The 26361-nt window shown below is 40.8% G+C and overlaps 1 protein-coding gene across 1 annotated transcript in view; it reads right to left on the bottom strand.

The window, feature by feature from the left end:
* The window catches only part of EXOC4 (exocyst complex component 4), a 1743085-nt gene that overhangs the window by 369891 nt on the left and 1346833 nt on the right, over positions 1-26361 (bottom strand). Inside the window, exon 13 of the mRNA XM_078677470.1 lies at positions 21342-21497. Coding sequence (XP_078533596.1) covers positions 21342-21497 — 156 coding nt within the window. The remainder of the gene's footprint in view (positions 1-21341; positions 21498-26361) is intronic.

Genomic DNA, 26361 nt, shown 5'->3' with positions numbered 1-26361 from the left:
GTTTTTGGCTTTAAAATTCTGGTCACCCTACCATAATGGCCTTGCAAATTAAGTTTTTGGGGCATTTCTGTGGCTTGCATCAACATACATTATGTGTCTTCTAACTACTTAGAGACAGCTTCACGTTAGCAAATAGCATGCGGGTCCTTCTGTCCTATAGGGAAATCGGGCAGCCCCCGAAGGGCCGGTCTGATAGGACAGAATGTGGGCAGGTTTTCCGGGCTGTTTGTGGGTCCGCTTTTATGGTCTGCTGGGCTGGTTTTTACTGTTGATTGCCCTGGTAATAAAACAAGCATTGCCTGCAGCAAGCACAAATGCTTTCTGCCCCCTACAAATCAGCTATACAGTGTGTGTTTACAAAATCAAAGCTGTTCCGATTTCCAAATGTAAGTCGCTTTTTTAGCTATCTGATTCGCTATTGGAAGCCACTTTAATTTTGTTGCCTGGGTCTGTCCCAGTCCGACCCTTAATAGCATTTTTGGAAAATCAGCCTGATCCAGTGATGAAAGGAGAGGTAACCTTCGCCAGTCAGCACGCGTGATGTGAGCCAACCAAACTTCAGGGCTCTGAAAGTAATTAAAGGCGATTAATCTGGCTCCATTTGCATCAGCCACACTGTGCCAGGCTGCTCGCCGCTAATGAACTCAGTCAGAGTTCGTTTTACGCTCTTAGATTCAAGGGGGCAGCGGGCACATCCCGGTTGTCCTGCTTTTAACTTCTCACCTCCCAGTGGTGGAGGCTGATGGCCGTGGAATTAATGTCCGTTAGTAGCGGCTCCCCAAGGCCAGGCTAGAGGCGGACCAGATGTACCGTGCGATCTCACTCAGCGACTCAATGCAGGAGAAGAATCAAGTACGACAATGCCAACATCTCGCTTCTTTTGGGTTCTTGAAGTAGATGTGCACTAAAGTTCATTATCGAGTGAAATACGTCAATAATAGGCTCCGCAGAGGGGCGCTCGATGGGTGCTTCTATTTCTACTGCACAGTGTAATTTGATATTTATACCCCTCCTTTTATTTCCCCAATAAATAATATGCCCTCCCCTTAGTACTTCCAATACTTCAAAACATCGCATATAAATCACAATGACAATCCCAAACTAGTGTAAAATGAATGAACTGAATGGTATGAGATGAAGACAACCAAACAAGAATAAAAAATAAAAAAAACAATGAGTTCATTTGAGTCTTCCATACATAGATTTTCGGATTTTTTCTTTCTAAAATGACTTCGTTTATCAATTTCTGCTGGGGAAGCTAAACAGATTAACGAATAGTAATTTTCAAATTGATAACATGTTTTGATTTTGTTTTGTCACCTGTGCTGATCAGGCTTAGAACATTCTATATATGAAAAACATCAAGTTTCGTACTAATTGTTTGGTATACAGAAAAACCAAAATAGTAATTTGATAAACTTCTGAGGAAGCCCACGTGAAATTGCTGAAACTCTTAGATAGAGGTCCTCTTTTAAGTAATAAATTCACTTCTTTTATTGCACGACTATCGCATGAGTTTTATTGGTACCACCTAAGCTCAAATGTTGTCTTTCTTCAGTACCAATTTTCACATCCACTGCTCGCTTTTTTGGGGTAATACCCTGAAAAAAGATGTACAGATCTTCAGCGTATTTATTGGCTGTATTTTCATCTCTAGAACGCTGGGAACGACGAGCAGGTTACTTCTAAACAGCCAACACGTTTATGCTATGCCACAGCCTTATGCAGGGCACGACCGTAAATCTGGCATGCTGAATTATGGGTCTGGAATAAGCAAATCCGAGCCCAGTTTCAAGTTATCAGCCAAAGGGCCCCATTTGACTGAATTCTACTATCAGTGGGTGGTTAAAGTTCTGGATTACCAGCCTACAGTGTTCTAAGGCTCTACCTATATGACATCAGGCCCTACTTATAGTGTAAAGATTGATCCTGGTAGGAATTAAAAATGTAATAATTCATTCATTCACTCATTTAATCTTTATTTCGGCACATTCTGGCCATAAAAGATGCATATAAAACAACAATACATTTTACACCGTGAATACAAGAATGAGTACATGATATGCCGTGGGAAGCAGAAATACGATACATACAAATCGTCAGTTAAAAAGGCTCTTAAAATATAAAATTAGGTTAAAATACAGATCTAAAAAAACGCTTTTGTGTGGTACCGAAGAGAATGATCCGATTAAACTACTCAGCAGTATACCACAAACAATCAGAACAACCCGACCTCTACACAGAATACACCCGACTAAACATCTACAACTCCAACCCCCGCTTCTTGCGTGAGTAACTTACAACCAGCAAGAATCTGCTTACACAGAATACAGTAAGACGACTAGTATCTGTTTTGATGATCCTATATGCTTCCACATACGATCGTATACCTAAGGCATTACATAAGGGCTTAATCCATCGTCTCCTTGCTAAGTCATATGTCGTGCAAAAAACAATATATGTTTGTCATCCTCTCTTAAGTTTAACTGACAACACGTACAGTTCAATCAATCAATCAACAGTTTGCACTATTCGATGGCCCTGTAGGCATTTCCCATCTTGCTAAAACTACATTCATTTTAAGTATTCCATATCTAAGTTTTAGGTACAGACTTTTTGCAAGTGGAGGTTGTATCTCAACTAAAAACTCCTCAAAGTGTGGTGAAACTTTAAAAGCAAGAAAACTACTAGTAATGGAGTCACATGGATGGTCATTTAAGGAGTTCTGAGATATATAAAACCAAAATCTTGCTTTAACATGTTTCTTACAACTTTGTATCAAGCATGCCGGATCTTCCCAGAAGTGTATAAGGGCTATTCTCTAGAGCCAAGTTTTAACATGCTTCATCCAAGGATTAGAATTGTAGACATCAAGGTTCTTCACTTCTAGAAGGCCATCTTTGTAATCTGCAAGCTCTAGAGTACTCCAAAGTCTAACCCAAAATAAGAGTGGACGAAGTACTGCGAGGTGGTCCGTGCGTTTCATATTCAAGTCTAAAAATAGGGGTAAAAGTGGGGTACGTTTGGGCAATCTCAAAATGCTTCTATAGAAGTTGTTATCGCTTTTCTTAAAAAGATTCCCTGCATTCCTTCCCCAGATTTCAGCACCATATAAGGCACCAGACTGGGCCTTAAATTTGAACACTTCTAGTGCTGGTGTAATAGATTTATTTAAGCTTGCTTCATGTCGCTTTACAATAGGTTGGGTGCTCTGATTAAAAATGGTTTTACTTTTTTCAATTTGCGTTCTCCATGAGATTTTAGAGTCTAGCGAAACACCAAAGTAGGAAAAGTTTGACACAAGTTCCAGTTTTTGACTGTTAAGAAAGAAATGGCTTTTAAAAGATTTGTGGGGGTTGAGGGCCATACATTTGGTCTTTTTTGTATTTATTTCTAAGCCTTTCTTATCACAGTACAGTTTGAAGGAATTTAAAAGGCTTTGCAGACCAATGGGAGTTTGTGAGATCAGGATAGTATCGTCCGCAAATAAGAGTGCGGGAACCCTCACTCCATTCAGCTTAGGTGAATCATTTTTACTCTCTTCTAAATAAGCCGGAATGTCATTGACAAATAAAGAAAAGAGAGTGGGAGTCAACACGCACCCTTGGCGGACTCCCCGCCTAATTGGAACAGGTTTGGTTAGCTCCCCATTTGGACCCCAGCGTACTCTTGCAAAATTGTTGTCATGCAATCTTCTAATCTGCTCGAGTAAACAATCTGGTAATCCCAGCGCAAACAAACAATCCCATAAACGATACCGCAAAACTAAATCAAAAGCTGCCCTAAAGTCAACAAAAGCTACATAAATGTGTCCCTTTAATAAAAATACATATTTCCAACAAATACAACAAAATCTGAAAACTTGGTAAATTGTACTGGTATTACGTCTAAAACCTGCTTGGAATTTAGTAAAGATCTCATTCTCATCAATCCACAAATTCATGCGAGTTAAAATGTGCCTCGAAAATATTTTTTGTAAAATGTCTAAAAGACAAATGGGACGATAGTTAGAAGGATCATTTCTATCTCCCTTTTTAAAAATTAAAATAATTTCTGCGCCCCTCCAGCTATCAGGTAAATTTACACCGGTAACTAATATATTAAAAAGCTGATTAATGTAGGGTGCCCAAACTCCAATCTCATGCTAATACAGGTCCCCAGGTATTTTGTCTAGACTTGGCGCTCTACCATTTTTAACTGAGCTAATAGCTTGCTCAGTTTCTTCTAGACTAAACACTAAGATGTTTGTGCTTGTCCATGGGCGATTTTCAATAACTGACTCATTATTTCCTGGAGCTTCGTATAAATGGGTAAAATGATTGACCCGAGTTTGTTCACCAATAAACACATCATCTGGCGTTGTATCTCCAATTTTCTCATTTGCAACCAGTTTCCAAAAACCCACGTTATCCTTGGCCTTAGCAGCTACCAACATGCTCTCCCAACAGTCCTCATCCCAGTTAACTCTAGCGTTTTTCTGTATCCGCCTATATTCACTCCTTAGGGTCCTAATCACATCCGGTGTTTTGTTTTTAATTGCCTCTATAAGTGCACTCTTGGATAGACGACACTCCTTGTTGTACCAAGGTTTGGTCCCAACAGAACGAATTTTTTATTAGCCTCTTTTTTTTAGGCATTTTCGAAACATAGGGTACAAGGGATCTGAAAAACTCGGTATGTAGATCAATAAAGTCATTGCCCTCTACTGGTTGAAATGAGTGACTTGCAAATGTATCTGCAAAGAGTAGATACATGCTTGAAAGTGCATCCCCATTGCCCAATAGGCTAGCCCATTTAAGAGAGCGCCTATTGTTACTCATTAATGGAGCATCATGAGATTGATTATCCATAGAATAATACTCCCTCGTTGGACTGTTGCTAGGGACCAATCGGTAATCTATTGACAGCTGTAGCGGCCGGTGGTCACTTTCATACCTAGACACAATTTCAAAATCTGTCAGATAGGACCAAATGTCGAAAGATACCAGAATATAATCAATATGACTATGGGAGTTATTTTTAACATAGGTTGGAGCCTTTGGAGAGTCGGATGGGAAACGACCAGTACAGGCCCTCAGTCCATGTACTGATACTAATCTCATCATTTGCACAGCTAGAGTCGTGCAACACACTCCCTCCATGTAAGATAGGGATGGAATATTATTGGCCATATCCTCATCTCCAAATACATCACCAAACCCTATGATGGGCTCGAAGTTACAATTAAAATCGCCGCCCACCATAATACTTGGTGTGTCTACATGGTTAGTAAGGAGAATGTCCAGTTTTTCCAGAGTTGTAGACTCTTTTGATAACCCACAGGGTCGATTGTATACATTAAAAACAATAATACGCCTACCATCCTTTAGGTTGACTACTAGCCCCAGTATATCAGCTGAATCTGTATTTAGTTGCGTAATGTTTACTTCTAATGACACTTTGATCCACACTGTGAGCCCCCCAGATGGTCTCCCTCTGGCTGATGGTACTGCCTCTATGTTAAAGGTCCTATACCCTACTCTGTGTGGTATATCAAGGGCCCAAGTTTCCTGGAGACGACAGATATCACTGGAAGCTATGTAGTTGGACCAATCGGGGTCCAAAAGATTTTTTACCAGACCCGCGATATTCCAGGATATCAATAATAAGTTAGGATGTGTATTTAAGGTTTTTTCTACTATTGTCATCCCTTTATTTAAAGCTTCACGGCTACTTGTCCCTGTAATAGGGGTTATTACTGGGGGGTGATGAACTACCTCCTCTTACCTTGTGGTTAAAGTGCTTATTACATAAGTATCAGCCCCCTCTTGGTTAAACCGGGATAATGGCATTTCATGTGTCACCATCTTCGCAGCAGGTATAAGTGCTGGCGAATCACCCAAAGCCCTGCTATTAATAACAGATTCCAAATTTGTTTGTAACCCCACTCCTGTAATCTCCAAGGGTAAATCTTGTAGGTTTACATAAGTTTTGCAACCACCAGTAACATACCCCCTATGTGAATTATCCTTGTCCTCAGGGTCTATAGCCAGGGGCAGTTTAGGTAGTCAGTCGACCATCTCCATGGGATGACAACTCATGGAATCTATTCGAGATAGCGAATGAAACCAGGGAGTCTGCCCCAGGAGCCATACCTTGGGTTGGTGGGTGGTAAAAGTAGCCAAGAGAGAGCGCATGTATATTAGTGTGGGCCATTTGTGTTTCATCACGTACACTCAAAATGTGGTGTACAGTGTTGGGGCGTTTAAAATTGACAACAATACAATCCCCTCAATATCTTTCTTCATTTCCCCCACCCATCCCACTCTCCTAACCATAATGATCTCATTTAATTTTGAGTGACTAAAACCTTTAAACTTTGTCAACCAATCTACAACCTTATTTCTTAACATGTACTATGTTTCGTTTTGGTCACACCTAAGTGCAGGCACCCCTGATAAAATTAAGACGTATGGGCACGCTGCTGGTGGCAGTCTTAGATTGTCATTATTTGGGGAAATGTTGAATGAACGCAAACTTGGAATGGGCATTGTTGATTTGCAGTTAATAGAATCTTGCGGATTCCATGTTAATTTGAGCTGCTTATCACTACTTATACCTGTTTTATTGCAAATTATCCCCCTCTCAGTTGGGGGTTGACATGTTACAACTGGGACTGGTGTTACATTAAGAGGAGCAGCCCTCACTGATGGTGTTGTGACATTCCGCTCTAAGGAACCTTCATTACTTACGCCCACTTTATTGCTAGTTTTCCCCCTCTCAGTTGGGGGTTGGCATATTACACTTGGGACTGATGTTATATTAAGAGGAGCAGCCGTCACTGATGGTGCTGTAACATTCCGTTCAGAGGAACCTTCACTAGACATTTCAGCACAAACAATTGCCCCCTTCAAAACTTTAGAACATTCTTTAAAAATATCATTCCCCCTTTTTTTTATCATTATTTGCAATTCTAAAAGTCCCAGGTTTAGTCCTTTTATTTGCTCGTCCAAGTCCTTAGATCTAGAGACCAAAAGATCATTCACTTGCTCCTGTATGGATTGTAGTGTGGATTTGAAAATATCCGCTACTATCAATTCAAGAGAATCTATCATACTGTCAGATCCTGCACCTGGCATAGTTGGAACCACTTCTGTTTGGGTACCAAATGATCAACTTTTAAGAGTGCAGTTACCCGTTTGAACCGTCTTTGTGACCATCTGTTTTGCATTAGGCCCCACCACATTTTTACTTTTATATGTTCTTTTCCTCTGTTCAGTAATATTTCAGTTGGGTTTTACCGGACACCCTTTGCGAGCCCCTCTTTGCCTAGTCAACATTGGTGGCGTCAAGGAGACATCAGAGTCTGGCTGTGATATTTGTGATATTTGGGCAACATGAATTTCCGTGTCCTCATTTGTCGCAAATGTTGGAACTATTACTGGCAATGATTTACAGGCTGATTGGGATGCAGTCAATATACCTGGGGAAATGTGTGCCAAATGCGACGACAGAGTAGATGGATCCATAGACATCCTTTTCTCTACACGTGCAATTTCGTTGCTAATGAGCAACTCCGCCCGTAGAAAGAAACCATCCAAGGTGCCACTCAAACATTTATTTGAATCCTGAGGGCCAGGAGTCCTAAATCCGTCAGGCAAATCGCTAGCCATCTGCGGGGATAGCAAGGACCTACACTCACTGTATTACCACTGGACTGTTGGTTGTTAATCACCTGTTAAAAGCCTATAGGCGGAATGACAGTACCTGATGGTTTGACCAAAGGGAATGGCCCAGCCCGGCCTCGTCCGTCCCCGGACGGCCACAGACGGCCCGCCCTTTGCCCGGGCTTAGCCTGGCGGCCGCCCGCGCACATCCCGCGAAGATGACCTGATTTTTATGCGCGTCCAGGCGCGTGTCGTGCACAAGCGGCCTCCGGCCTCAAAGGCTGATGGTCCCAGTAGTCTTTTCCGCTCGCGCCCCCCCCCCCAACTGCGTCCGTGCTCTGTTGACAGAGAGCTGCGGCGGCAGGGGAAGAGCAACAGCAGCCCCCTGGTGTCCTGCATGAGGGGTGGACAAACGAGCACAGGAACGGACACAGGAAACGCCAGGAAACGCCAACAAGAAGCGCAAGGTCGGCGCAACAAAACCTTGCCAGGTGAGACCCTAGCAGTGAAAAGCAGTGAAAAGGTGAAATTTGACGGCACCAAAAGTTAACAGGATTCTGCCTATTCTCCAACAAGTACTCACTCATGTTTTTTTTTCTCGAAATCTATGAGATATTTTATTTCAGGTGAAAAATTGATGTTATCATGATCCCTTGTACGCAGCAGAAATTCATAGTACCTGGTAGACCTGGCAGCCTTGGAGTGGGTCTTCCCTGCATTTTTTGCATTTTCCTCCTGTTATATTGCTGTGTGTTGGACTCCATTTTTGCTGGTCTAGATGCTTTGTGCACTTTGCCATTGTTGTTCAGTACAAAAGTGCAAGTGCTCCCTGTGAATTGTTGTTATGAATTGGTGATGTTATGATTGGCATATTTGCTGTGCTAGTCAGTCCCTAGTACAGTGCACTGTGTGTGCCCAGGGCCTGTAAATCAAATGCTGCTAGTGGGCCTGCAGCACTAATTGTGCCACCCACATAAGCAGTCTGTAAATGTAACTCAGACCTACCACTGCAGTGACTGTGTGCAGTTTGGTACCGCTGTGTCGACCTAGAAAGTGCAACCACTTGCCAGACCCTAACCTTCCCTTGTCTTACATTTTAATCAGCCCTAAGGTAGGTCAAGGTACCCCTGTGGGCAGGGTGCAGTCTATGTGAAAGGTAGGAAATGCCCTGATGTGTGTGACTTGTCCTGATAGTGAAATACTGCCAATTTCGTTTTTCACTATTGTAAGGCTATCTGTCCCCATGGGATAGAATGGGGAGTTTGCTCATAACATCTCATCAGTATTACTGCCCTTGGGAACAAGATAGGAAAAAAAGTTTGATATGCCTGAACTCAGAATGTTAAAATGCATCTTTTAGTGAGGGTGATTTTTACATTCTGGGTTTGGAAATACCACTTTTAGAAAGTAGGTATTTTCTTGCCTAAACCGTCCTGTTTGCATCTGCTAGGTTGTGTATTGACTGTCTGGCTTTGGAGTGACAGGGGCAGGGGATATGCATTCTGTTCAGACAGCCACTTTGGGGGGGGGGGATTAGGTGTGTTCTGCCTTTCCAGGGTGAGTCAGGGCTGGGCTGAATGGACCTGGGCCTCATTAAGAGTAGGGGGAGGAGATTTCTTTCAAACCTAAATGGGCCTGTTCTTCCTTAGACAATACAGTCTCCACCTCCTGCCAGGAAGTTGCACCAGAGAGGGCAGAAACAGGTTTTGTCTAGGCAAAGAGCTTCTCTGCCACAGAGAATTCAAGAAGAACCTTTGCCAAGGAGAATGGCTGGAGAAACGGAGCATAAGTACTGCCCCTTTTATGTGTGCTGTTGGGGTTGGCCTGCAGTGGCTGCTTCTGCCAAGGAAAGGACAAGGACTTTGCTGTGTGCTGTGTCCACTGCTTGAGGAAGATCTCCAAGGGCTTGAAGTAGAGCTCGCCTCCTGTTTTGAAGTCTCAGGGATACAAAGACCTCACCACCAGCTACCCTCAACTTCCTTGCTGGGAGTTCTGACCTGCTAAGAGGTGCCTGCTGCCGTTGTGAGCCTCTGGAGGCTGTTAGTCATTGGAAACTGGAAAAGTAACGCAACTTCGAGAAGCACAACGCATCTGCACCTGTTTCTGATGCATCGCCGAAGAAATCGTCGCAGCGCCCACCCGCGGCTCGAGAAATTGCCGCACGCCGCATCAAACGCACCAATCTACGATGGGCGAGATCACTGCACCGATTCCAACACAGGCCCTGCTTTGCGACTGCAAGAACCAGAAGAATGTGGGACCGCGGCTGAAGAATCCAACGCAAGCACCGTTGCATCATCGCCCCTGCGTGGCAATAAGGCACCGACGCATCACCTCCCCTGAAGTAAGGAACCGACGCATCACCTTCCCTGCAACAGTTTTTGTTTGTGTGCAGAACGCATCCAAGGTACTTTGTATGCAGTTTGCTGTGAACAGAACTATTTTTACCTTTAGAAGTTCATATTTTGATAACTGTATTGTGGATTTTTGTCATTTTGGTCTTGTTTGGTTTGGATATAGATTACTTATTTTTCTAAACTGGTGTGGTGTCCATTTGTAGTGCTTTCAGTGTATTTCTGTATGTGTGTACAAATGGTTTACCCACTGCCTCTGAGATAAGCCTGGCTGCTCGTGCTAAGCTAACAAGGGGGTGAGCAGGGGTTATTTTAGAAGTGTATTTCCCTTACCCTGACTAGGAAGAAAGGTCCCAACTTGGATAATGGTGTAAACCATTGCAAAAATATAGACCCCCATTTCTAAAAGTACCCAACCTTTAATTTTGGATTTACTCAAAGAGATCAGTGCAGAAAGAGAGGCTGGCAAAATCTAACTTATAAAATATTACCACTTTGATCATGAGACATTTAAAGGAGACATGGAAATTAGAAAAATATTCATCTGTGCAAACATACTCTGACCTCACCAATGTGACTGGACGCCGCCGTGCTCCTAAATGGAGGTGGCATCGTCATATGACTGCTTTATGCTAAACTAGCAGCCCGTCCCGACGTTGTCCGGGTATGAATTGCTGCCGGCCAGTAGTATATTGTTTTGTAGGATTTCGTTTTGATAGCATTTCTTATCTGTGACAGGCCTGTGAAACGCTCCGATTCACAGTGCACTGCTGATGCACTTAAGAGTGCCCTTCAGTAGTGTGTGAACTCGAGTTTCCCTACTTCATTTTTCCTTGCAATATTATATAGCGCGAACTCGACAACATGGCATGAGCACAATTTACATTACAGAAGAACACCTTCATTTGTGGTAGACACGGGGAGACAAAGCGATTTGCCTGGAATCATAGGATGTTGAGCTGATGCCGAGATTCGAACGTAGCTCCCCAGCTCTAAAGTTCGCAATTCTAGAACTTGTGGCGGGAGGTGTGCCTAAAAGTGTATGTCGGTGCTGGCCATCAATGAGAGAGACCTGTGCATTTTTCAAATGGGTGGTGAAAAAATATGAGTATGTTGCTGGAGATGTGGGCCGCCGTGCCACCAATGTACTTAATGGGGGAGGGAAAACACCCATTAGTCCGCAACTTTCTTTCCGTATACCATCACTCCGCATACTTTCATTACAAAAGTACCATGACTCCGCAATGCCATTATAACGCATGGCATTACATTTTCTATGCTTTTACTACGCATACATTTACAACGAAATTCGTTGTAAATGCATGAATGGTAAAAGCATGTTTTTTTTAATGTTTGGATAAGGTAAGTATGGGTATAGGGGTATATGTTTTGGGGTACTGAGGTATATGTTTTGGGGTGTTTGGGTATTTTAAGGGTTCAGATATAGTTTTGGGTTATGGGGTACAGGGGTACTTTTAGGGTTTAGGGATAGGTATGGGTTTTGGGGTACAGGGGTATTTTTAGGCTTCAGGGCTAGGTTTGGGTTTTGGGGTATAGGGGTATTTTATAGGGTTCAGGGGTAGGTTTGGGGTTTGGGGTACAGGGGTATTTTAAGGGTTCAGGGCTAGGTTTGGGTTTTGGGGTACAGGGTTATTTTTAGGGTTCAGGGCTAGGTTTGGGTTTTGGGGTACAGGGGTATTTCTAGGGTTCAGGGGTAGGTTTGGGTTTTGGATTACAGGGGTATTTTAAGGGTTCAGGGCTATGTTTGGGTTTTGGGGTACAGGGGTATTTTAGGGTTCAGGGGTGGTTTTGGGGTACAGTGGTATTTTTAGGGTTCAGGGCTAGGTTTGGGTTTTGGGGTACAGGGGTATTTTTAGGGTTCAGGGGTAGGTTTGGGTTTTGAGGTACAGGGGTATTTATAGGGTTCAGGGCTAGGTTTGGGTTTTGGGGTACAGGGGTATTTTTAGGGTTTAGGGATAGGTTTGGGTTTTGGGGTACAGGGTATATTTATAGGGTTAAGATGGGTAAGTGTTTAAGGGTGTTGGTGTATTTTAAGGAGTAAGGGTGGGTTATGATTATGGGGTGCAGGGGTATTTAAAGGGAGCAGACGCCCACAGCACAATGCAGACATGCCCACAGGGAACTACTTTGCTGGCACGGTTCTTTTACCTTTTAAATGCATATGGTGGGCGTCTGCATAGCCTATGTTCTCCTGCTGCAAATGCCCTTTCCAACGCTGTATTGGGTGTTGTGATTGGTGCTGTGGTTCCTGAGATTACCCGCCTCAAAGGTTTGGGCTCTCTCTTTATTATATTAGTATAGATAATGAAGGGAAACACACCTGCACTTTGGGAACAACATGCGATATCATACATATTTTATTGGATTGCCAGCGATATCATACATATTTTATTGGATTGCCAGAAGTTGTTAGGAATGCGAAGACATTTTTTATGCTCAAAGTATGATATTAAAAATAGGTCGCGAGCAATAAACCTCTTAGTGGAAATGGTCAATTTAGACATAGCCTGTGCCATGGGGAAATATATTTAAAAAGTTAAGGAGTTCCTAAAATGTAATGACTATCGAGAAGTTTAGGTTGAGTGTATGAAGCGAATGAGATATACAAGAATGAAAATCACGTGGTAAGAAAGATTTTATATCTTAGGATTTTATATTGAAACTGTGCGTTTTAGAAATTGTAAAACTTTTAGTTTTTAATGTTTCCTCCCTTTAAAGGATGTGAGGATTGTCGGTTTTAAGATGTGTATAGATTATTTTAGAAGCCGTACAGCCTGGTTTTTATTATGTGATATGTTGTTTACTGATATACTTTGATGGTTGTAATAGACCGAATAACGTTTTATTGATCTTGACTTGAACAAGTCAGCCCAATATGTATAGGCTGCTGACATTCCAAAGTTATAAGAGGATCCAATTTATTACATCAAAAATCTGACATAAAGCGTTTCAGCTGCCAAAGCAGGCCTGGTCACCCAACGGAGAGCCATGTTCCAATGTCACTTTTTAAAGTACATAAGTGATCATAAACACTAAAGACATACTAAGTCAAGCTGACAATTTCTAAATTATAATTACTAAATCATTAAGGTAAATGTGAATTGAATATTAACCAAAATGCATTGATAAGAGCCAAATCAAAATGATTTACATTGAAAATGATAATTAAATTCAAATTGTGATAATAAAGCACCATGCTATGGGACATGCACCCAGACACTGTCAAATCCAAATAGTATTATGCATACCTAGATCTTAAGTTGACTTAAGCCTACACCGTAGTTTTGTAAAAGTTGCTCTAAGGTACAAACATTTATTCTATATCCATAGACAATTATAATCAATAGCTTGTACAACATCTCCATTGCTGCATATTTTTATCCATGAACAAAGCAACATGCATATGCACTCAATTAACAAATTTGTGTTCTCAATCACAAAATCCTGCCCAAGTAGGGCTATCATATTAGTACTAACATATTATCACTTACGAACTATTCATATTATTGTGTTAAAATTCACAGCTAGCAATACATTTTATTGTATACACCACATTATAAACAATTCATTGTACCCACAGATGAAAATGCTCATGCCTGTAATTTCCTCTTATTGTGCTCAAATTCATACCTAACAATGCATTAGATTGTATACGCCACATTATAATCAATTAATTGTATCCATAATTGAAAGTGCTTGTGCATATAAATCTTCTAGACTACCAGCTCCAGAAAAAGGTGAGAAAGTGAGGGTTTCATCTTATTACAGATGCGTGTGCAACTCCTCCTCTGTATTCAGGCCACTAGATGTTTTGGTACTGAGTTCTAAAATGTATCTACATTCCAATCTGAGAGACTCTACTCCCTGTCGCCAACCCTGATATTTCTCGGTATAGAGTCAATGACAAAATAATGTCACAGCCTAGCATTGCCTTTATGAGTGTCTGCAATACATAATTTTAATCTTTGTTCTTGATGGCACGTATATGCTGCAGAATCCTTTTATGAACTTATAAGTTTGTGCTCCCCATGTACATCAATTTGCAAGGACAAATGAAAATGTATAATGCACATACAATCTTACAATGAAAACTACCTCTGATCTTTCTGGTAGTCATATGAAATGGCGCATTGTAAGACCATAATGGCATACCACTTCTGGACTGCTATTCACTAAGTCATTGTTCATTGATTTAGCTCTGGGGAACGTGACTTCAGACCTCCTAGTAACCAATCCTCCTATCACAGGGTCACTAAATGAGAAGCCAATGCTTCTGTATAATCATCCTAAGAGTGCCCTCTTCAGTACTGTAGATAGTTATCATTCTAGCACGTGGTGTATTTAGCTGGTTGGTCTTACTTCTTCTCCCTCTGAATAATAAGTCCTCTAGTTTTTCAGACTAGCCTTGGTCCTAGCCTCGGAAATTCTTTTTGAATATCCTCAAACCTTAAATCTCCTAGTCAATTCATCCTGGGCTATCAACACCTCATTTTCCTCAGTGTAATTTCTTCTCACACACACGGTACTGGGTGGAAGTTGGTTTCATGGAGAACTGCATTTTCCGCAGTAGGGTTTCTGTAAATTTTGGTTTCTAATGTGTTATTTTTCACATATACACACAGATCTAGAAATGTTGTCTTTGCTTTACTGATGTTGCTGGTGAAGTGCAAGTTAATTGTATTATTATAGAGCCGTCCACAAATGCAAAGGCACCCTCCACTGACCCTCTCCAAATTATGAAGAGGTTGTCGATATATCTGGCCCATAGGAACAGAAGCTTGGACCAGACATTCATATGTACACCCTGGAGCACCTGCTCCTCCTACCAGCCCAGATGCAATTAGCACAGCTGGAGGTGAAGCTAAAGGTCGTAGGTGTACCCCTAATCTGTCTCTACAGCTCGTTATTGAACAAAAACAATTATTTTCTAAGCACCATTTCACAATAAAGAGTAACATTTGAGTCAATTTTCACAACTTTAAAGGCCTCGCACTCAGAAAATGTTGAATGGCTCTTAAACCATCTGTGTAGATTGTGGTCAGATATAGAGCTGTAACATCCAAAGTAATTAATATATAGTCCTTATCCCATCCCGAGGAATATCAAAAATCTGTTTATGTAGTCACCAGTTTTCTGTATATAAGAAGGAAGACTCTTCACATAGTCCTTCAGGAAGTAATTCACATACTTTGATGTATTCTCAAAGGTGCTACCTATGGCATAGATTATAGGATGGCCCGGTAGGTCAGTTTAATTTCTCATTAATTTTGGGAATCAAGTAAATAACTGGTACATTGGGTTGGTCATTTTGCAAGAACTTGTATTCATCTCGTTTTAATACACCCTTGTCAGCTCATCAACTCATCTTTGTATAACCTCATTTCACGTATCTTCTCATAGCACCTTTGTTCCTGCAGATGAGTATAAGCCTCCTTTAAATATTTGTCCTGGGACCAAAGGACAATATTTCCTCCCTTGTCTGAATTTCTTATGCTGCAATCAAACCTAATTTTTAGTTTGTTGATCAAAGTATAATATACTTTCAAATTATTGTTTTTAGTTTTCATTTCTATACTTTGGTAAGTGTCTTAATATCACATGCCACCAATTCAGAATATATATCAATAACATCTCTCTACATGTTGGTGAGAATTTAGATTTTGGTTTGAAGCCAGATTCAATCATAAGGATAAAAAGTAATAAAAATGACTGGATGTGAAAGATCAGAAATATTCCCCTCCTAATTATCAATGCTCACTATAAATTGTGTCAAAGGTATACTTGCATGTATTTTGGCAACATTCTGCATTAAACGTTTAGGGATGAAACACATAGGCCCAGATGCATGAAGCTAAAATCCGCTCGCAAAGGGGCAGATTCTCAGAATCTACCCCTTTGCGACCGGTATTTTTGCATTTGGGATGCATCATCCCAAATGCAAAAATCGCAAATTGAGAATTCGATAAAAATTGCGATTACTTGCATTTAAGGAATCTCAAATTGAGATTCCTTAAATGCAATGCATTAAAGTTTAAAAAATAGCGATTTCGCTAATAGGGCTCGCAAATTACCATGAAGTACAACTTCATGGTAATTTGCAAAAACTTTGAAACATGCACTAAAGTCCATTTTTCAAAATTTCATGTTGCGCACACACATGCCCTTAGGGCATGTGTGTGCGCAACATATGTGCACAGATCAATTTCAGGGGTGCAACAGGGTGTCCTTTGGACTCCCCTGCACCCTTGAAATCGCATTCTCATTTTGCGATTCACTAATTGCGATTCGCAAATTGAAAATTCTTCCCATTCATTGCTATGGGCCTCTAGGCCCATAGGAATGAATGGGGAGGTATTCCTTAATGGCGACTCGCAATTTGCAAATCGCAATTAAGGAATTTTAAGAAATCGCTATTTTTTAATTGATTTCTTCTTGCATACCATTTTGCAATTCCTTATTAGCTATTCCTTATTTTTTGCTAATAAGGAATCGCAAAATGGATGCTTGATGCATCTGGGGGATAATGTCTTATTTAGAGAAAAATGTACTGCTGGGAACAGTGGAATATCTACAAGCAGTGTAGCTTGTGCTAGGTGTACTGCTGAGCACTGAACAGACAAACACCTCTATGGTTAAAAAGGAAAGATCCACTCATGGAGCTCATTAAAAACTGCAAGAAGATTCTAACTAAATTGCGAGACTGAAAGCCGAGGGTCACCGTCAAAACGGACTGACTTGCCACTAAAATAGTTGCTATGTGGGTGTCAAGAGGCATATCAGAAAGCAGTGATCCGATGTTTACTGAAGATTATGCCTGGGAGAAATTACAATTATGCTGCTGTAATATGCTTAATTACGGGCAGTTTGCATTAGCCCTGTTACAAGAAATTCGTAAAATTGTGCCATTATGTCACTTCACGTAATTATGCCCTGTTAGCAGTAAAAATGTACTGCAAATGGTGCAATTCGTGGTGATTCATAGTAAAAAGTTACTGTGACTGCTTAGGAACAACATAACGCAAGTGATTGTTGTGCACAGTGCACTTGCTTAAATGATGCACGTGTACAATTTTGCGCAAAAATATATGTCAGATTTGTATTCCGCGTAATTTCGCATAATTCTGTGTAGTAATGCAAAACCAAATTACACAAATTTTGACCACCCCTTCTAAAGACCCAAGCAGATACTGAGCTCTAATCTTCACCACATCATAGGCATTAATAGGGCTCCCACTTCCACCAGACGTTAACAGTCATGAAATGCTATCAATAATACGACCAGTCACCAGAGGTGAAAAGAGATTGCACAGTCGCACACTTTATGTACCTGCAAATGTATGTCTGCAACACAGACTGCTGCGACGCCAGGTATGGCAGACAGTACATACATGAGGTAGTCACACAAACATGCGAATTGGTTATGTCTGAGATGGTGTCTTTACAGGTGGCATGTTTGCAGACAACATGATGTGAGTCCCCATCACCTGCTGAGCCCCTCACTTCAATCGATGCTTCTGTGTGGTATGAACTATGTTGCTCAATCTTGATCACTGACCACAACTATTTATGATGGAAGAAGGAATGTCAAACCGAAACATCCCAAAATATCCAACCGCTTTGCCATGCCATGTAACCAAAACGTCTAAAGTGCAAATGTGCCTCTAAAATCTACTGGCGCTGGACACGCGTTAGAATTAGATATTTACTAAACAGGAACGTATACAGCCCGCATGAACATGTTTTTATTTCGGATGTCTTTTTATGCTGAAAAACAATTTCCATAAATAAAGGGGGCAAGAGCTGACCCTGAGTAGGTACGAATCTGGTCATATTAATAATCTGGAGGAATTAAGATTTAGTATATTCCTGAGTGTTTTTGTCACGTCAACATAAGACCTTATGAGGGCGCAGAGCACCTTACAATTGATGCATACTACATTTGGGAAGTAGTGTAGTGATGCCCACAAAACTAGAGTGGCATTGTCACATAGACATAGCATACAGCAGGTGAACAGGGGTATTCTGCAACCTTTAAAGCCAATCCAAGACGAGCCCTTTTGGCACCACAGTTTGTAGTCCAACTGGGTAGAGTGTTTTGGAAATAATTTCACTAAATATTTGGCGGCGGTTAGCTAGGTATAACGTTTACAAAGGGTCTGGTAATGATAGCCAGCTGTTTTCTAACTGAAAAAAAATGCAGATTTAAAGTTACAAATCTGATTATTAGGACACCTAATATCCTGACCTTATTCGTCCACACTGGCTATCTGACAGTGTCGGCAAGTTAGTAGGTAAACGGTCACCCTTGCAGAGTGAATGCAACCAGCAAGACATCAGTCGTGGAGGGATTAGGCTTCCGTTAATTAAAGACTTCACAGAGTGATGATCTGTAAACAATTGTCCTCCCTGGTCTCCACTGAATCGACTAATGCTGCTAAATAGTCAGCAACTGAGTTATCCACCTGCCTGGGTACAGTGTCTCCGCTCAATGACACTGAAAGAGCGAAGGATGTAATATTCAAAAGTAAAGGTGAAAGGTGAGGGATCCAATCGGATGGTGCCGCAATCCTGTGAGGTGGGGGAGCTGCAGCTAAGACTGACACACAATGATGAAGGCAGCACTGTGCTTATGTGTGGCAAAGGAGACCTACTCACATCAAGGTGTAAGCAGCGGATTCTCTTGTGTGAAGAGAGACTGGCCATAATGAACTCCAGCAATGCACTCCTGGATAAGAGCGGGGCCAGAAGGAATTACCATGAACAAATGCAAGGTCAATCCACCTTACGTATATTCGTGAAGACATGATGATAACACGCAGTTAATCATTAAGGAAACCGTATCACTGCCTTTGATGAAATGGGCCAAAAACAGAATGCTTCAATATTTAATTTTAAATAAAAAATATAAAATAAGTATGTTAACAAATCATGTTATGGCAATTGCCTATATTTGGGAGCCAACAAGGCTAGTGTTAAGCGTTTACAGAGAGTACAGAATGCAGCAGCTCGCATTCTGGTGGCTCTCCCGAAAGCCTGCTCAGTCTCACATGTGCTTCGCAAACTTCATTGGCTGCCTGTTGAGAAGCGCATTCAGTTCAAGTCGCTTTGTGTGTTGCTTAGGATTTTGACGTCACAAGCGCCCCTGAGGTTGGCTAATTTGTTAGAGTTCTATGAGCCACGGCGTCCTTTGAGATCAGCGGGTTTAGCGCTTGTCTGCACTCCTCGTGTTCTGAAAGCCAGAATGGGTGGGCGTTCCTTTCACAGCTTGGCTGCGCAACTTTGGAATTCGCTCCCTGTGTCCATCAGAGCCATTCAGAACCACCTTGCCTTTCGAAAAGCAATAATGACCTGGCTTTTCCCTGTGTAACCTTTAGCTTTTTCTGGTTCTCGCTGAGGAGTCTGTGGTTGCGCTGGGACGCCTCGTCACTGAGGCAGCTATGCGCATTACAAATCCGACAAATAAATAAATACTATGCTCTGCGTCACAAGAAACAGCAAGTCCCAAACATAATCTAATGGCTGGTTTTTACTCAGCTGTGCTAAGTGGACCCTGTCTAGTCCTAATAGTAACCAGGCGTCATAGACATCCTACAAAAACAAAGCCATCGGTTTGGAATGCCATGAAAGCTGTAGACTCTATGGAGACGGCATGACACCTTCTCAAGACTCAAGAGAACAACTCTGAGCTCCATATCAGTATTTACCAGCAGGCAGCATCCTTAGCCCGATCAGCTAACTGGATCCATAAACTACAAAGGCTCAGTACAGTAGTAGAATGTATTTCCAGTCTAATCTCTAGGTCTTCCTTCCCGACGTTTCTGAAATGTAGAGTGTTTGGTTGGAGGGCTGTATCCATAGAGTTTCACAGTGCTTCGGGCGTCATTTGGACCAGGAGTAATCTGAGGTGCAGCAGTGTTGCTTCTTACACAATGAAAAAAACGTTCCTAAGATGTCAGTGTGTGTTATTATTTCACAACGTTCCTGAACCTTTTGGCGTGTCTATGAGCAGTCTAGGATCAGGTCTCACATAAAGACTACGCACTACTTAGTGTGCATGAGAGGCTTTAGAACAGAAAGGAAGACAGAGGGTAAGACCCTTCCCCATCCAAATGCCTCTGGAACAGGAAAAGCTGCTTGAACTACTATGACTTTGGTGAACTCATTTTAATAATGGATGTGCCTCATTGCCTCCTAGTGTCAAAAGTTATTTAGTATGTCCATTTCTTTTATTGAACTGGTCTGAGTAGAGTTTTGTGTGCAAGAAAATCAAATACAAACTCCTAGTCCAGTTCCATGAAAACCGGAGTTTGAACAACAAACATGATGTGGACACGGTCATACGAGGTGTGGTTCGTGTTGGATTCAAAATCGATAGCAGATCTACAAGCACTGCAATATGTCAAATGAGACCTAAGTAATCCAGTTCACAAACCTTAACCAATTTTCTCTTGCCCATTCATTCAGTAGGTATGTAATCATGCAAGTGATATTTCTATAGTGCAATCCTATCCAAAGGACAGCGGTGTCGAGGTTGTTTATTTCTCTTTATCTACAGGGCCAGGAGGCACAATGAAGGTGTGAGAGATAGGGGGTAAATGTTATACACCACTGTTAATGTTGTGCTCTGTAATGTGAACGGTGAGAAAACCAATAAAATGTTATAATACAAAAGGCAGTGGAGCACTGTATATGGTTAAAGTCCAAGATAAAGTCATCAAGAGATAGTTGGGTTGTGGATGGTTATTGCACTATGATGTAGTGCTCTTTAAAGAGGTGTTCAGCTCTTTCCGTTAATTAAAGCAGGGTTGGGCTGTCATTATGGAGCAGAAAGGACTTCTAGCCAAAGGGAAGGCAGCACAATATAATAAGATGTAGTGCCCTGCCAAGAAAGTGGTCTGATTTATTTTGAAAGTTGCATTTATATGTATTTATTTGAAGAGCATCTCAACCAGAAATATATCAGACATGATACATTGACTATTTCAGCACTTTTATCATATTACCGTGGATTCCCAGAAGTGTTTCTGATACACACTGTGGAAGAAAGTATAACTGTGACATGATGTGGAGATGGTTGGGTTCCTTCTGCTCAATGGTGAGGTGTATGAAGAATAGCAAAGTGACTTAGGTTGTTAGCAGCTCCTATGCCAAGGGTGGGTATTCCAACAGAGGAGTGTCCAAAGGAAAAAAGATCAGAGTCTTGAAGAGGAGCAGAGGAGATCAAGGGTGATTAGGTGTTTGCAATTGAAGCGAGAAGCCAGTGGTCCATCCAGAGAAGGCAGTCCGCACAATGTGGTTAGAAGCTGCTACTAACCCTTACCTTATGAAATCTTCGTCTTCTTCTCTCTTTGGCCTCAGTTGTTTCGGTTGCGCCATGTTCATCCAGTTAAGAAGGGACTTCAAGAGACGACTGATGTCATCATCTTTGGCCCAAGAAGCGCTGATGACCAACTTGTCCTCTGAAACCACAATGCCCCTGAGAGAATAAAATACATAGATTATCCACTTTGACCAGCAAAAGTATGAGATAAATTCATGACATTTAAATGTAACAACATATTACCTCATATTCAATGCTTATCATATGGCACAACAAATACATCAATATTTACAGATAATCAAAACGTGGCATAATATTCAAAGTTTATTGTTAAAAGGTTATGTGATGTGCATACCATGATGTATCGCAGAATACTCGATTCGAAACCAATAAACATAGGAATATCCTTCCTGTGACACCCCTTTCCCTGTTTGCTTGAAACCTTAATGAATTAATCTTTATAGCTGAATGAATATTCATATATCTGGCCCTTATGAACATGTTCACAGTAGTAGCATGTTGGAGGAGGTACTTAGAAGAAGGCAGACTGATCAGTGCTTTTTCTACATGGCTTTTCCTCTCACTGGCCTGATTCAAATCTACTGATTATTAAAGTGAATCTCACTCAGTGTTATCAAATTCAGGGTTCCTGTACAGTATGTGAGTGCCACGTGCTGCCCCCAATTGTCCTGAATGATGAAAAAGCTACAGGAACTGCCCTGAAAACCTCCTTTGGTGTCTAGGCATACTATTATTACCAGTACCAATTATCCAACGAGGTATCAATAAAGGAGCTGTAATCAATGTTTCATTATATACTAAATAGACCAAGCAATCAGGGGGTACAAGAACAAAACATTAAGCCGTGGAAACAGAGATTATGATCATTCATTCACAAGTAGTTCCAGCAAACACAAATTGGTATGATTATCAATACGGAACAAAAGGTGCTCAGTGCAAAAAGTATCCACACCTATGCAATCAGTTATATCATTTACTACTCTGTCACCACTTTCTGAACTGAGCTCGATTACAGGAATGTAAATGCCCTTGTTTAAAGAAGCTCATTTCCTTTATGCACCTGTTGGGAGGCGAGGGGTAGATGTTTGCGTGTCTAGAATGTAAGACACAGGATCCCACTAACACCAAATGACACCATTAATATGTAACCATAACACAATGTACCGGGAAGCATCAAGTAAACGCTTTCAGCTACAGATGAGAATAAAATAGTTGCCAACATTTGAACAATATTTCCTGGGACACTTTGCAGCACAGGGCTGCTGCAGATAGAACGTTTTATTTGTGTACCTGTGTGTAATAAAGAGGAACGGGTTCTGGAACATCATTACCCGGGACAGTCTCCAACTTGCCAGGACTGTCCCTGCAAAAACGAGACAGTTGGCAACTATGAATAAGTTAGATATTAATGTATGGATTGCTGAGGATGTTTGCAGCAGGAGTTGCGCACTAAGGACGCAAATTTTGGTAACTCGTGTTGCCAATGGAGATTTCCCTACTGGTACACATATGGATGCTCAGAGCAACACTCATTACATTGTGCAGCATTGGAAGGACATTGTCAATTCCTCAGTGACACAAAAAGTGCTTTCAACCTCCATGAAACTAGACATTTTAAGACCTTCAGTGAAGAACCGGAATGAAGACACTGAAAAGAATGTAAACTAATGTCCTCCCACTGGCACTCCTAACAGAAATCACAGAGAAGCGTGTAGCCAAGCAATCCGGCGTCGGAGATGGACATGGTACCGAAATGAATGTGCTTCACATCAATGATGATTCTCGTCAGATCCTTGATAAAGCGGAGGTAGGACTTCCGATCCTTCTGGATTTCTTGGCAGCATTAAACAGTGTACACAACAAAATTATGTTTGCCCAACTTGGGTCAATTGTTTCGGTTGTGCTACTGGACCATTGTCTCTATAAGATTTGGAAACGTCGGTTCTGTTTTACAAGGGTTCAGTTCATTTGAAGTCCCACAATGATCTGTGTTTCTGCCAATGCCTGGCATCTTTACCTTGAGCCCCTCGAGAAACTTCTAAACAGGCTTAAATATATTACCTCCAATACATGGATGATACTCAATGTAATCCATGATTAAGCCTCAACACATCCATCACTCACATCAAGGCATGATTAGCAAAAATACAAGACTGAAAGCCATAGAAGAAGCTGAAACCCCAACAAATAGAATTCTCCATCATCAGTTTAAGTCCAAAAGGGAACCATACAATCTCTTGACAAAATAATCTTCACAGCTTTCTGCTATACTATGAAATACCGGATTATACCAAATGTTCAGGCTTCTCGCTCAGCAATGAGCTTAATTTGAATCATTACATCATAGCCAGTGACATGAGTGCTTACTAGCAGTTTAGTATATCGACATCAATCAAACCCTTCATTCCAATGAAGGATCTCAAACAAACCTGGTTGCATATACCATGAAAACATGTTCCAACCAGTCGGCCTCTCTCTCACACTGCCCCTTTGAGAACTGTTGAACATGCAGCTGCTGGATCGAGATATGACTTTTTTATGTTCGAAAAAGTTTATTAGAATTCATGAATAAATGAAATACAGCAAACATACACAAAGGAGTATTGAATGTAAGTAATACTGAAATATAAATAATAAAGGCTTATATATTAATGACGAAACAGATCAGCATCATATAAGGGTAACAAATAATAAAACAAAAACAATAAGCTACTTATCAAATTACAATAGTATCAGTACAAAGTAATATTTAAATTGAACATCATATAACTGCTTTATGAAAGACTAGGAAGTGTGAGAATCATAGAGGTTTTCAGAACAATTCATGTTTAAACAATGTATGATTAGGATAAAAGGACGATATCCTATCACTTTGTTTTGTGAATATAACGAAATATGACTTCATATTCCTGAACTCTCACAGGTCAAATGATTTGCCTTAAAAGCATGCTGTATATTCAGGCTACTAAGCATTATGAAGAGAGCCATACAATTGACCCAACACAAGTATTGCTCGTCTGAAGCAGCAAAAGAAAGATCTGCAGTTCCCGCTTACTCCGCCTCGTACTGACCAGATAGGCAACGCCTTCCACTTAGAAGGCTCCTTTTTCAATATTTACACACACTATATGGAATGATACATCAAAATAGATTAGATTAGGTTCCCCTCCTTCAAAATCATGACTGAAGAAGCACCATTTTTGAAGTATCTGTAAATGGATTCCAATTAAATGATCCGGTGAGCCTGTGGAAACATTCTACCATTCCCCTAACTTTCTATCTTTTGGCTTCACCCATGGAATGTTACAGAGCTACCCCACCTCACTAAGACCCTCTCCTGTACACGCTCTTCGGATTGCATCTCTCTTCTTTGTCTAGCTCTTACGTTTAAAGAAAAACTCCCATATACTTTTTCAAACAAACCTAAAACATTCAGAATCGCTATGTTAACAATGGGCCTCTGCTGAGGTTCTTGATTCCAATCTCTTACCAATTTACTGAGTGGCACAACTAAATCACTCCATCTACTGCACATTGTATGGGTTTATTTCTTTTTGTGACGAGCACTTATGTCCACTAGGACTATGTCCGCTCTATTGAAAAAAAGACATAAATATATGGAACATTATAAGGATCCAACTCCTGTGGTGAGAAGAGCAGTTGCTACCTCTTTCCCACAGTTCCTATGATGGTGCTTGCTTGACTATTGATTGCAGGAGTACCACCATTAACCACGAGTGAATGTCTTTCAAAGTTTCTGTTGAAACGTCCACAGTAAATCAGGTAACATATTATTCAGTCCACAGCTTTCGTTGTAATTCTCACTTACAGTCTAGTTATTGTCTTATTCGTGATGGTTTATCTTACAGTTACCGTATCAAGCCTAACCAAAAAGACTATCCTACTAGACAGCATTCTAAACTCACGGTATGACAATCAGCTTCTCAGTCTTTTTTGCATTTCATGCACTTGAAAGGAATATTTAATAATCACAGTATTCACTCATTTTTTAGGCGTTATCCGGAATATCCTTTTGATCCTCCATCATAGAACTTTCCCAAAGCAACACACGATAGTGAGCAACCATGGTGAGTGTGTTTTTCACGGTGGTTTACAATTTCAGCAGCTACCACGCTAGAGTCTTCTATTATTGTTTTACTTTATTTGAACCGAAACTAGGTCTCGTTTATCAGTAACCACATGACAGTTTATGTTCTTTTAAAATCTCTGTCAGATATATATTTTTGTAAATTGAGGATGTAGACAATCTGAGGAACTATAAGTACATGTCTGTGTATATGCGCAAATAACATCGCATTGTAAAGAGCCTTCCCTTATAAAAAATTCTTTTGCATTCTGAAAATGATATTAATTGTTGAATGTCGTATAAAGTAAATTGAGTATTTAATTAACCCATGGACCACGAAGTGTGCCAACAGCCTGAGGCTAAACATGTTCATTATATTATTTTACAGTGCCCCTGATGAAGGGATTTTCCTCCCGAAATGCATTGGGACAGGAAAATTTTCCTTTTTAAATAATGAATGTCAGTTGTTATAACTCAACCAACTGTGCAAATTACACACCAAGGAAGCAACAAATATTTTGTTTGTAACAAGAAAAACGTTTACTACGTATTTTTGAGAAAAATCTCACCAATAAATTTGTTGAAAATATCAAAAGCATATGGATCTTAATTTTGAATACAAGTAGCAGATGGATTTCTGCTAAAAGTAGTGCGGAAAGGGTCTATTGACGACGGTCATTAGTTTATTCTCATTGACTATTGATTGTGCCACAGAACCCCCAGATTTATAAAGCTGGCACTGACAAGAAAAGGAAAAAATTATTGTTTTTTTCAATAATACTATGTGAACACCAAACAACGTGCAATACTGTCAGAGCAGAACACCTGTAGGTTTATATTAATATTATTTCAACTTCTCAGGCTGTCTGGGAGTTGATTGGTGGGTTAAATAGATGAGGTCCCCGAATTAAT

Source organism: Lissotriton helveticus, chromosome 1_1, assembly GCF_964261635.1.
Source record: "Lissotriton helveticus chromosome 1_1, aLisHel1.1, whole genome shotgun sequence".
Lineage (NCBI taxonomy): Eukaryota > Metazoa > Chordata > Amphibia > Caudata > Salamandridae > Lissotriton > Lissotriton helveticus.
The sequence above is the reverse complement of the archived record's forward strand: the minus strand, read 5'-3'. Positions and strand labels throughout refer to the sequence as shown.